Source organism: Macrobrachium nipponense, chromosome 31, assembly GCF_015104395.2.
Source record: "Macrobrachium nipponense isolate FS-2020 chromosome 31, ASM1510439v2, whole genome shotgun sequence".
NCBI lineage: Eukaryota > Metazoa > Arthropoda > Malacostraca > Decapoda > Palaemonidae > Macrobrachium > Macrobrachium nipponense.
Window position 1 is genome coordinate 49,898,606 of NC_061093.1, and position 13,881 is coordinate 49,912,486.

At 34.4% G+C, this 13,881-nt stretch overlaps 1 protein-coding gene across 3 annotated transcripts in view; it reads left to right on the forward strand.

The window, feature by feature from the left end:
• The window catches only part of LOC135206958 (inactive hydroxysteroid dehydrogenase-like protein 1), a 62,908-nt gene extending 50,110 nt beyond the window's left edge, over nt 1–12,798 (forward strand). Inside the window, exon 8 of one of the 3 annotated variants that reach the window (XM_064238509.1) lies at nt 12,551–12,798. In XM_064238509.1, the coding sequence (XP_064094579.1) occupies nt 12,551–12,794 (244 nt within the window). In that variant the 3' untranslated portion in view covers nt 12,795–12,798. The remainder of the gene's footprint in view (nt 1–12,550) is intronic. The other 2 variants (XM_064238511.1, XM_064238510.1) reach the window with 2 other exon arrangements.
• Nucleotides 12,799–13,881: the final 1,083 nt, after the last annotated feature.

Below are 13,881 nucleotides of genomic sequence, written 5' to 3' on the forward strand. Positions count from 1 at the left end.
TTTGGTTTGGTTTTCCAGGGTTTGGGGCATATTTTGATGGACTACGACAAGAAGACTTGACAAATAGGACCAGAACATTTGTAATTGAGTTGATACAATTATACTTTTCATTAAGTTATTTTTTGCTTCTCTAAGAATTGTCTTGCATAATTTGGGTGATAGTACATATACACAAATATACTGCATTAGCAGTTTCTAAAACTAAGTTATAACATTGCCAATAACATTGTATCATTATAGTTAACTGCCTTCAAACTTTCCTAAAACCTAACATTAACTGAAGACTTAGACAATATTTTTGTAATTTCACCCTTAAATGCCAGATCTTACTATAAAAAAACAAGAATCTTTCCAGAAGTCTGTAATAATCAAAGGTACTTTCTTAATACTACAACATAAACACTGCCATTTTCTAAACTTTCTTTTTCAACCTCCAGCTGTACAGTACTTTTGGTACAGAAACTAAATTCCTTGCTAAAATCTGATATCAGCTTTTTTCCTGTGCTGTTAGAGTTAAAGTGTGATAGTTCTTTTTAAGGAAACTACGTATTAGTAATAAGTGAGTGGGCCCTTCTATGTGCATGTCATTAAAAATGTGTGCTATAATGAAGCTATTGTGAATGTTGTGGTTTTTTCATTGGAAGTCATATTTTTGGCATTTTGATGACACCTCTGAAATTAATTGGTCCAGAAGTATTTTTTGGAAGATATTTTAATCTCAAACCATACCACACAAGAGAATATCTCTACACTACTGGGAAATTAGCTGGCTTCAGTTAAAATACCATGATTAGAAATGTCCGAAATAAGTGAATTGTTGTTAATATGTAATGAATAGGATAACCATCTTACTGAGTTATCTTTAACTCTAATAGAATTGGCCTGAAGGGTTTGTTTTTAATGAATATATTAAATCCTCTCTAATAAATTACAACTCCTTGAAAATGTAAAGATTGAATAAATTGAAAATGTTGAAGACTTAGAAAAAAATGTTTCGGGTGTGGAGACTTAGATCTGATGGGAATTTAAGCAGAAAGAGCACTTGCTTCCAAAGATTCTGCAAATGGCTGTGGAGATTTAAGAAACCAGCTAATACGTACTTGCATACAACATTATATCCATTCTACAGACTAAGCACTATTATGCATATTTGCTGACATTTGAAGAGGTAAAGTGTCTAAGACATGAAGTCAGTCATTTTCTAAAGGCTAAATCTTTATATGTACAAAGTTTTTTTGTTTGAGAAATATATATAGACCCCTTAAGCAAATAATATGCTTAAACATCCCATAAAAGTTACTGTCAGATATATTTCAAATTATCTCCATGTCGTTTTAGAAATATTCAAAAGTTGCATTCAGTCATAGCTAATCCCAGATAAGAGAATCTGTATTGTACCAATGAAATTATAATGGTGTAAATAGAGTAATATTAGTAGACATTAACACTGTTTTTCTGTAATTAGTTAAGAAAAGGAAATGGCTATTTGCTTCAAGAAAGATGACGTGACCTTTCTGCTTTTAATCTAATTACCTTTGAACAATGACTGAAATTTGTTGTAAGCATTCAGCCTTTAGAAAACTACAAAATACAGTATGTTTTACTGACTAAGGAAATCCTAGTACAGTCATATTTAGGTTGCTACTATTTTTGCAGTATGCTTTCTGTGACATGCTGTAGATGTTGCTGGAGACTATATAGTACCCTTTGTCTTCTATGTGAATTAATTGTTTCCCTTTTCATATCTTTTTATGCAAGTTGCCATCTAACTGCTGAACAATTTAATTCATAATCGGTGTTAACTTGTGGAGCATTGTGTCAGTAAATCCCAAGGAATACCCTTGGCACAGAATATGGCCCATTACAGGTGTAAAACATACAGAGCAGTTATATACGTTATAAACATTGTATTAAAAAGAACAGTAAATTGATATTAAGTTATGGAATATAATGAATTTTATTTTTACCAACTGCTGGGACACTCTTGTACTGATTAGCTTTTGTTAGATATAAAAGTAGCCCTGATTCATGAAGATACCAAAAGGAATAGTTATGAGACTGAACTAAAAATTATACTAAGTTTGCAAACATATTCTGAGACCTATATAGTACTTGGATACACATACACTGTTAAGTAGACATGCATACATAACAGCCATAAGTACAAATGCTTTAGATCTGATATCGTCCAAATTGTATCACATACAATTTTAGACTACTGGGGCCAAATATATGGCTCGGCATTAGACACTGTAATTAAAAGCATAGATCCACTTCTTATTGGAGTGCTCAGATTCTGCATTGGAGTACTTTATTTGAATTTTAATCTAATAATCCATATAATTAAAAAATTGTGAATCCCCTCACTATCTTCACAGACTATAACCATCCAAGTGAGTGGCAAATCTATACAATCAAAGACTTGTCGACAATTATTCCCAATTGGAACCAACAGATTTTTGTTGTCAATAAATGTAAACCTAAGATTCTTCCAGTACTGTAACTTCTTCCTTGGCTTATGTATCAAGTATGATATTACATTGTTGCATCATCTATCTCATATACCTCTGGACATAAATCACACACTTGGTAATTTTGTCTACAAACTCCAAATATTTATTTGAACCAGGATTTGCTGGAATATCAGCTTATGAAATGTATTAAGTTCTCTTCACCCCCATAATGATTTAAGTTATCACAGCAGATAAGTCTTCAATATGATCAGCAGTTAGAATTTACAAGCATGATTAGGTAAATTTTTTAAACTTTCAGTGACAGTAGAAGGTTTAGAAACCCTACAAAATTACTGCCCAAAATTTTCTTTTGTCAAACATTAAGTTTTCATTCCATAATTTTTTTTTTTTATCATATCAATTTTGAGATATGTTGATCCTTGCTCAAGAAATACCACTTAGGGTTAGGTTAATCAGATATGTATACCTATTCCTGTCAGTGATTTTCCACAACTGTATCTCGGAAATCTATCAATTTTTTTTTTTTCTTTTTTTTTTCTTTTTTTTTTTGAGAAGGTTGAACAGCATTAGCAGTTAAACATTGATTTTGAAACTGCGATTTGCAACCAACAACAAATGCCAAAGTTTTTTCAGAATCTTCAATATCTCTAGTTCATCCAGTCATTAAGTTTTTAGGGGGTTGTAATATTAAAGAAAGATTTACTGTACGTATTAAGAGCAAACTAGCTTGGCCAGCCTTATGAAAGTTGAGAATAGTAGCTCAGTGGCATAGTATTTATTAACAATAATAATATAATAGGAACTGTGCGGTACATAAAAAACAGAGTAGGAATTGAGAAACTAAACAAGAAAAGACATGAATACTAAAGTATCAGTGATTAATTATGAATGTTATTATTTTGATGGAAGAAAAACAAAATATATATAAACAATGTAGCCAATACAGCTGTAAAATGTTAAATTGATTTTTGTCATGAAAACATACTAAAGTGACTATTATGTAAAAAATAATGATGAAATAGTAGATGGAACAAAATGAAATTGAAAATTAATTAGAAATGTACTGGCTGTTACAATTGAAAGAAAAATCCCAGTCAACACAGCATGAAGTAAGGAACTAAAATCTAAAGACCCACAAATATTAGCAAGGTGTAAAAATTACGAAGCCAAGGCTATCCTGCCCATGGTAGCTAACTACCCTAATACCACATTACTCAAAATAAGTCTTCCCCTAATATCATCAGTATATATTGCAGAACTCACAGCCATAAAAATAGCATTAGACATAATATCTGAGAAACAAAGTGCTATTGACTCTAAAAACAAATACAAGTCTCCAATTCACTTTGTACAAAAAATCCAAATAAAAATCCAACTTATTCAATCAGGATTGTTAATATGTTGGATTCCAGCACATGTGGGAATTGAAGGAAATGAAAAAGCAGATACAGCTGCCAAATTAGCTTGTATGTGCTATTCCATCAATGATTGCACATAACCGATTATGACTGGGTAACATCTGTTAAACCTTTTTCAGGATTAATTCCTGAATACCAGCCCGAAAGAGCCGTTATCAGGCTCAGAGGTCTGGATAAACTAATCTTTTACAATAGTAATAATAACCCTAACACCACAGTGAATTACATTTGCCTACTATGATGCAAGGACTGAAGAAAACCTGCTTTGCTCCATGGGTTTTCAGGGCAACATAGAATACTGCAGCTAGAGAAGAGAAAATTCACAATTGCTAAATTATATGAACACAAACCAAAAGTTGTACAAGGCAGTCCTCGGTTATCGGGGGTCTGGTTTTATGGGGCTTGTCTAGTGCTGAGTGATTTTTGGTGTTGAAATGCACCAATTTCTGGTTTTCGGCGCCAATACGTACCTAACAGAGGAGCCATTAACCGGTTATTGGTGCCAAAATCCAGTTATTGTTGCCAATCAGCACTGAAAATCTCCAGTTTTTGGTTATTGACAATTTTTGCTTATCAAGCCGTCGGAATTGAACCGCCACCAATAACCAGGGGACTGCCTATACTAAATAGCAGCCAACATAACCCTAAGACAATGCTGGTCTTGAGAAAGGGTAAAGAATGAAAATGAAAACTCACTTTAAACAAATTGGACATGACATGATAGTGAATGTTGTAGGTGGGTACCATGTAGTACAGTGTACCCTGCCCTTTCACAGGCTACTATAGTGCTATTAAAAGGTCCTAGTAACATACTTTTGACCCCTGTTTTCTGTTTATACTTTGTGTTCATACACTTTGGTATCTTCCCACCCTTCTGTTCCTTGTCTGTCATGTTTCAGTTTAAACCTCTAATTTATGAATACATAAATCTTTTAAGGCAGTTATATGAGACTGGAAGTATGACTATGGTCTGATTAATCATTTATATTTATGTACCTAAGTGAAGCAGTGTGACAAACTCGCTTCTCTGTAGAAGCCAAGATAAATCAGTAAAGAAATTTGAAATCATATCTGCACCTTTACTTAGTTTCTAATAAAAGTGAGCTAGGAGGTTTGTTAAACCACACAAATTCAGCTCATTCATTCAGTAGTATATGTATTATGAGTATTTTGTGTTTTTTTCGCTTTCTGTATTTTGCTTTATCTTTTAAAATTGCTTGTTGTATGATTCTTTTAATAGCTTATCACATGAAAACTAACTTCAATTTTCAAATTTGCTTCTTCCCTCATACTTTTGTATTAATTTATTTTACCATGGGTTCCAAGGTGTAGGTTTCTTTAAGATTTCTCAAGTCTGTAAAATTATTTTATGAATGGCTGTGTTGTTAGGAAAGCCAAATATTTCCATATTGTTTCTGAACAAACCATTGTACTAGTAACATTTAAAGGATTAAAGGTCGCAGCTGTAGAGGCAAGGGACAAGCCATTGCACTGTTATACAGTTTTCTAGAGAATGAACTTATATACTGTACACATGATGAGTGCCAAAGCTCCCACTCTACCCTAACTAGTACCATGAGGAACAGGCAGTGGTTGCTGATGAATCACAGATAGACCTGAGGCCTCATAAAGATGGTAGGGTCATGTTACCAGTGAAAACTATCAGGCTGTGTGATGTTTGAAGATGGAACCACCGGTCTGTGAAGCTAGATGAAACCATTGAGCTACTACAATATCCACAGGATATATGAGGGCCCAGAACCAGAAAGTCGTATATGCCACTTCCACGGATTTGGAGTTATGCATACTGGTAGATTTGGCAACCTTTTCTCTGTGTATTTGAGGCATTTCTAGGCCATTCCACCATTTACATACGGTCGAAATTCCTACTGGGACAGTCGGAATTATCGATTTTAGCTACAGGAAAGAACATGACTTCGAGCGGTGCTGCAGCCGCTCGGACGCTTCATGAGGACCAGATCGACGCAAATCACTAGCGCTGATTAAGCCAATGAGAGGCTCGTCCATTGCGCGGGTAGCGAATTCTAGGCCAATGAGCGTTTTTTTCCCATAAGGCTCGTTGTAAGCATCGACCAATCACCGCGCCAGCTTACAAACTCCCGCCAATGTTTTAAACATCTCACTTCAGTGATCATAGCGGGAGATTACGATTATCGTTGTGTTGTGCTGTTATTTTGTCTAAATACTCTTTGTTATTTGAGTACATTATGTCTTCCTTCTGGCAGTAATAATAGTCGTAGTATTACTAGTAGTAGTAGTCAGTATTAGTAGTAGTAGTGGATGAGGGTCACAGCTGGTAGCAATGTTTGGAGCTAACAGTCTGCAATCTGATCGAGTTGAAGTCCCCTTCACATTGCAGCTTCTATTAACGGATGGGGGCCCTAGTAGTAGTAGTAGTAGTATAAAAAAATTATTAGATAATATATTATTGTGTATTATTGATGGTTAAACATCATGGTGATTCAAGGTTATCATCGTCAACATCATTATTACACCATCATAATATTATTATTTCATCATTATATATTATCATTATTATTATTATTATTATTATTATCATTATTATTATGACAATAGTATTACTATTCTATTATAGTATTTTTCTTGTGATTGATTATAAGTATCGATGTATTATGATGACGAAAGGTTATCATCATCAGTGTCATTATTAGTACTAATATTATTGAACTATCATCATTATTATTATTACTATTATTATCATCATTATCATTATTATTATTATTATTCCCATTGTTATTATTATTACTATTATTATTATCATTATTATCATTAGCAATACTCGGTTTCTTATCACAAAATGTATCGTCTTTTCAGCACACTATTATTACTTATCAATATTATTATTAATAGTATTATTATCATTATTACCAGTATTATTACTATTACTCTTATTAATATCATCATCATTATTACAACAATATGATAACACTTTATTATCGTTTAACACATTCAATTATGGTTTAAGTGCTTGTTATGACTCAAATATTAAAAAAAAATGGGAGTTTGGCAGAACATTTTGAATGCTAGCGCGCAAGCGCATCCCAACAATTTTTTTCAAATTTTCACAAAAAACTTAATAAAGAGTATAGCTTTCATATGAAACTAAGTTTAAATCGATATCTTTCTTAGAAGCAGAGTAATGAATGATAAACTTTGAGGCCAATTTACTCATTTTTTAAAAAGTTTTTAAAAGTGGCATATACGACCTCTCTGGTTCTGAGGCCCTCATATTAGCATCCTTTCTTTTATTTGCTCTCTTCTTTTTCACTTCTGGTTATTCTGTTCTGTAGAAGCTTGTGATCAGCTCCATGGCTTTAAGAATCATTCCATGAAAATATATTCATATAAAGAATTCTGAGCATTATTTGAAAGAACCAGTACAGTAGTTTATTGGGACTACTGAGTCATAACTAGTGAGACTTTCATGGCTTGATTTAAGGATTTGTCCCTAAGTGAGAGATAGAAAATTAGTGCATGGTAAAGCTAAAGTTTGGTAGGTACTAGGTAGGAAAAGACTGAGGGAATGAATGAAAGGTATAAACAGAATAACTCCTTGTGGTTGGGGTCTGAAGAAATGTTGAAAATTCATTATGGTTATCTGCAGTGTGCCATAAACTGTCCATTACAAGCAATACTTGCTATTAGGAATTACCTCATTGTATACTATTAATTTAGCTGGTACCCCCCCCGGCCCCCCCCCCCCCCGGGAACCCCCCCTCTTCCCATGATACCTGAAGTCATCTCCCTGTATTTAAGGCCCTGTTTTATACTACCAAGTTGTTTTGATTTGCAGATTCTTAGTAGTAGTTATATACATCTAATGAACATCATAAACATATTTTTATGAGTATGCAAATTGAACCAATAGCAAATGACAAAGTCTTGAAAACATCACAGGAATTTTGTCAAAATCTTAATTTTTTTAGTTTGTTTATCCATATAACATGCTACTAAGATTTAAAGAACTACAATTTACTAAGTAAAAATTTATATTTTGTTAGAAACTTGACCCGTGGGGCAACCCTGTGAGGGTAAAGCAATTGTTCATATATGAAACAAACCTTCTGTTTTAACATTAGGATAAATTTTTTAGTGCCACCTGAAAAACCGGTAAAGTTAGCAAAAATTGTGTACGCAAGGAACTGTATTGGCATCTGTAGTTGATCACAAGCTGTGTGCAATCTCCCACAATCCCTTCAGCATCTCATGACTGCTCTATAGTTACTTTCTTTACACCTTTAAAAGAGGACGTGCTTTACTCTCTGTCCTTTTTAAAGCTGGTTTAGTTTGCCTGATTGTTTTTCTGTTGGATCCTTTTAAATCCTTGTAACTACCCAGCAAAGGTTTCTTTGGATCTCTCAAGAAACAGAGGAAATGCCGGGGTATTAGTAGGTTTCCTTGTTCGAAATTCTTAACCTCGGTGTTCACAGATCCACATCCAACAGGTAGTAGTTGCAGGGAAGGTGTTTCAATTCAGGGTTCTGTGTTTCAGATTGGCAATGTCTCCGCAAGTGTTTACAAGAGTAGTCACTCTCGTGTTGACATGGGCTCATGCTTAGGATCAGGTTACTAGGTACCTAGACGATTGTTTGGTAATAGCAAAGTCATGAGGGAAGTTCCTTTGGGACAGAGATCTTCTTCTCCAGTTTTGTCACAGACTAGGCATTGTGTTAAATCTGCAGAAGTCGAATTTGGATCCCAGTCAGAAGATTGTGTATTTGGGGATGATTAGTATAAAGGCCAGAGCTTTTCCATCAGATCAGAGGCTGGTGGTGAATTCCTTTCTGTCAACAGAAAAACACCTTTCTGTGTCTGCCATAAGAGATATAGGGCGTGCTTTAGTTCTACAGATGAAAGATGTAGATATTTTGTCTTCATGGGAAATATCTATGTTGATTAAGAGTTTTGAGCAGCCCTGTTCTCCTAGAGGACTAAAGTCCCCCAACTGGGATTTAACCCTGGTATTGACTAGCCTTAGTAAAGCTCCCTATGAACCACTGGAACAAGCCATGGAAAGAAACTTGACTGAAAGTAGTCTCCTTGGCTGTAGCATCTACCAAAAGGGTAGGGAGCTGCATGGTCTGTCTTGTGAAGTGAAACATTCCAGAGATTAGAAGTCATTAGTTTTTTAATTTATACCAGAATTTGTGGCTAAGACACAGAATCCATCAGTTATGGACAGATTTTTTTTTTTTTCCTATACCTTCTTTGGGAGACTTTGTGGATAATGACCTTGACGAAATATTATGTCCAGTCAGAGCACTGCGTGCTTGTTAAAAAAGAACTTGGCATCTCAGACTAGATGTCGAAGGCTTTTTACTAGCACAGACCAGGTAAAAATACAAGTGTTCAAGAATACAATATCGTTTTGGTTAAGGGAAAAGATCAGGAATGCATATTTAACAGACTCAGAACGTTCAGATAATGTTGTGAGCGCAAGAGTGCATGACATAAGAATTCTGAGCTCTTCTTTGATAATTACATTCAAGAAGACTATGTCTGTTCAGAGAATTTTGAAAAGTGGTGTAGGGTCATGGCAAACCACTTTCACTTCCTTTTACTTAAGGACATTGTCCATAGGTCCTTGGACTTTTTCTTTGGGTCCGGTGGTGGCTGCTCAACAAGTTGCGTAGCTCATCCAGTACCCCTGGCAGGTTAGTTTATATCTAGTCTAAGATGAAGGTATGAAAGTGGATTGAATGATCTCTTTTTCTATATTTTTCTATCTACTTTTTTACCTACAGGCGGTAAGACGAGAATACCATCATGGGCTAAACGGACTAGATACAGGTGAGTTAGATACCCATGCTGTTAGAGTGATCAATAATATAAGATACCTTTCAGTAGCAACACATTCCTCTCTTTAGCAAGGAGAGAGAGGAATGATAACAAACCCACGTATGAGGATACATTGGTTTGTTAATGGAGCAGATAGCTTCTTATCATCCGCAAATGCAACAAACTATGACATTGTATGTATTAAACACCCAGAAATATGAACCTATGATACCCATATATATCATAGGTTCTAAGGTAGATGTCAATGTTCTTAGAATTCTTTTATATTTGGAAATTGACCAAAGGTGGCAAACTCCCGGTTGGTTAATAGTCGCACTTACCTCCTACCAAAGCGCCTCAGTGGAGTGATTGGTTTGGTCTTGGACTGTCACCTTGGCAGCCGCAAGTTCGATTCTCGGGCATTCCACTGAGGCGTGAGAGAGGTGTATTTCTGATGATAGAAATTCACACTTGACTTGGTTCGGAAGTCGCGTAAAGCCGTTGGTCCCGTGGCTGAATAACCAGTGGTTCCATGCAACGTAAAAACACCATACAAACAAACAAACAAACCTCCCACCAAAATTAAGTCTATCCTAATGTTAATACTAAAGGTTTGTTTTGTATATGAACAAATGACAAATTTTGCGATTGATTTGTATTTCTCATAAATAAGAAACCTGAGGTCTTAACATATAAAGTTCCCACCTCTAACCACCCTTCTGACAGTTAAACCAGGTTAGAAGAGTAACTAATGGGGTCACAAGATACCGAAGGGATTGTGGAAGCTCCCACATAGCTTGTGACTAAGCACAGATGCCCATAGTTCCTTGCGTACACAATTTATTTTAACTTTACTGGTTTTCCAGCTGGCACTAGAAGATTTATCCTAATGTTAAGACCTCAGGTTTGTTAGCTATGAGAAATACAAAATGATAAAAAAATTTGTCATTTTAACACACTATTGGTTAAACTCTTGATGAAAATAGTGGTTCAAGTATTTAATAATAATAACAACAATAATAATCACAGGTTCTTTATGTCAAAAGGGCTTTAAGTGATTCTCATGATAATGGGTCACCGATATGATTTACCCACATATGAGTAGGGTACCAAGGAATTTCAAAGGGGATTAAACAAACTTCTAAAGGAATGTACACCCTTCAGTGACAAGGTATGTTTATCAACTAGGGAGAAACCTTAAGAGGCCCTTAGCTAAATAACTTGAATTCGTCTAAACATGGAAAGCACTAAGTTGGTTATTGAGGCTGCTTTTTAAATTATGATGGTAGGAAATTGTGATTTTATTTGCAAATTTGCAGGATATGACATTTATGTGAATTATACAAACTCAAAAAAAAAGGAGTAGATAATGAAACAGAAGCTAATAATAGTCGTAGGTTGTAGTTGGCATTATGTATACTATAGTAAAGGTTTGTATAGCAAGTTCCGATACAACTAGGTTAGGTAGATATGTACTATGATGAATAAGCATTAGCTCAATAGGTGTTCTCAGCAAGGCCAAAAATTACCTAGTATTGAAGCATCATGAGCTATGCCAGAGAAAGCTTCAAAAGTTCAAACATCAGATTGCTAACAGTTGGCGATTGAAAAGGAAGTGGTGATCACTCTAATGCAACTGGTTTAAGATACGTATTGATGTTCAGCTGTTTGGGAATAAGTATTGATGGGATGCCAAAAGCTGTCAGATCTATGTAGAAGCAAAGGAACCAAGTTTAACAAATTCACTGCCACTGGGTAATCAATCAGAAAAAGTTTTATTTAAAAAAAAAATACTGAGTTACTCTAGGTGAAGATGATTTTAAAACTGATACTGAATGCTTGGGAAAGGGGGTTGGCAACCAAAATTCCCCGTAGGTGGTTAATGCCGTCAGTGGTTAATGCCGTAGGTATGATTACTTAAGGCTCTTTCTAGCATCCCTTCGGCCCCCTAGCTGCAACCCCTTTCATTCCTTTTACTGTACCTACGTTCGTATTCTCTTTCTTTTATCTCTTTTTTTCCACCTTCCATCAATTGCCTGCATAGTGGCAACTGTGAGGTTTTCCTCCTGATACCCCTGTAAAACCTTTCTACAATCTTTCCTTCAACATTATTGAAAACATTACATTTTTGGGTAATGTAAATTTCCTTGCCCAAAGTAATATCTATTGTTGCACAAGTTCAGCTAAATTCACTCTCTACCATTTTATGTTCCCCACCATGATATGATTTGACTCGCTTACTGCAAGCTGATTTTTAGGCTCTCTTTTACTGCTTGGTTACATATGTTAAAATGAAATTTACTCTTATTCGAAGATGATTATCATCTTGATAATATACAATTCAAAGCAATAAAGCTCCATAGATGTATCTTCCTTTGAAAAACAAATGGCATACAGCTACATCTTAAATATAATTTATGATTCCATGCATATGAAAATGTTTACTGCCTAAATGTTATAGTTAATGGAGTCCTCCATCAAAACTTTAAATGAAAGATAACACTCACATCATAATTATGAGCCTCTAGTGTATCATAAAGTTGCTATGTAACATGCATTGCTGCTAGTATTATTATTATTCTTAAAATTATTAAGTTTAACCACCCAAAGAGTGTTCATTTTAGTGTAGATTTAGTCCTTGTATTTGGAAAATGTAACTTCTCCAAATTTTTAGAAATTTGGTATAGGTAGGATTGTGCATGGATGTTAATAGCATGTAAATAGAATATTTTTTATGCTCAATGTATTTCATATTGAAACGTATTTCATGTTGAAAAAGTGTATTAGAAATTCTCTTGTGCATGGTGTTTATGTCTTATGTTTTTTTATTTTTTCAAGAAATCCAGCAACTGAATCAAGAAATACACCAGATGAACTAAGGAATGTACCGGGTGAAACAAATATACAAGCTGAACCAAAAGATGTACCAGGTGAATCAAAAAATATGGCAGAAGAACCAAGAAGTGCACCAGTTGAACCAAGAAGTTCACCAACTGAACAAAGGAATTTACCAGAGGAACTAAAAAATGCACCAACTGAACAAATTAATGTACCAGCTGAGCCTGGGAGAACAGGTCAATGACTTAGATAAAAACGGAGGATGAGGAGTCAAGATGAACTTTAATGTAAGAATGAGATCTACACAAAAGTGAAATTCTGTTGCTTCATTTATTGGATTTTTGTGCTGTAGACTCTCTAGTTTGGAAGCTTTCAACTAGACAGCACACGCTGCTCAGAGTAATGAGGCTCAGTTTGTTAAGTGTACAGTATTTTGTCTTTGTTAAAGACACTTCTATGGTTCTATATACGTAGTTTTCATGTTGGTACAAACTAATAAACTAAGTGTGTTTTAGGAAAGGGTCCTTTTTGCTTTAATTTCTTAAACAAATTTACTACTAATAAGTTTCCTTGTATGGTAAAGTAACTTGCTGTAATGGTATTGTACTTTGAATTCAGTAGTTTTATTGTTAAAATTTGCTGTTTTCAAACACTGCCAGAATTCTTTTCATAGCTTGCAAAGTCTGTTCTTTGTTATGTCTAAATTGGATTTTGGTAAAATACATAACCATTTGAATTTCACCAAATTAATATGGTAACAAAATAAACACTTGTCTTTAACCTTACTTTGATTTTTTTTATTTATCTGTTGGTTTTATAGTACTTGTGTTTTATAATTAGTAATGAGAAGGTAATGGTTTTTAATACTGAGATTTACAAGGAGTGTCCATAGAATTACACTGTAATTATAGCATTGTTATGATATCATATAAATGAGAAATTACTTCTCAGGTAGTTTTTAGAATCTTGAGGGGAATTTTATACATAAAGTAAATATTCTGGTGAGTACCCAAAGATTAGTGACTTTATTGGAGCACTGTAGTAAAAAAAAAAATTATTCCATTTTAGAGGAGAATATTTTCTGATAGTAAAAGTGAGCAAGAACTGGCAAAGGTATGAAGTGAATCAAAAAGTGCCTGCTGTTTTAGACTAAAAATTTTTGACAAACTTTTGATTTCTAACTTAATTTTTACCTATATTAAGGTGCAGGACATTCTGTATCATATACTACTTACTATAAAGTAGGATTGCAGCATAGAAGTTAAGTTGAATGTTAAGTCATGCAGTAGTGTGTACTACTGTTATAATTTCATATAAGCTTTTCAATTTTA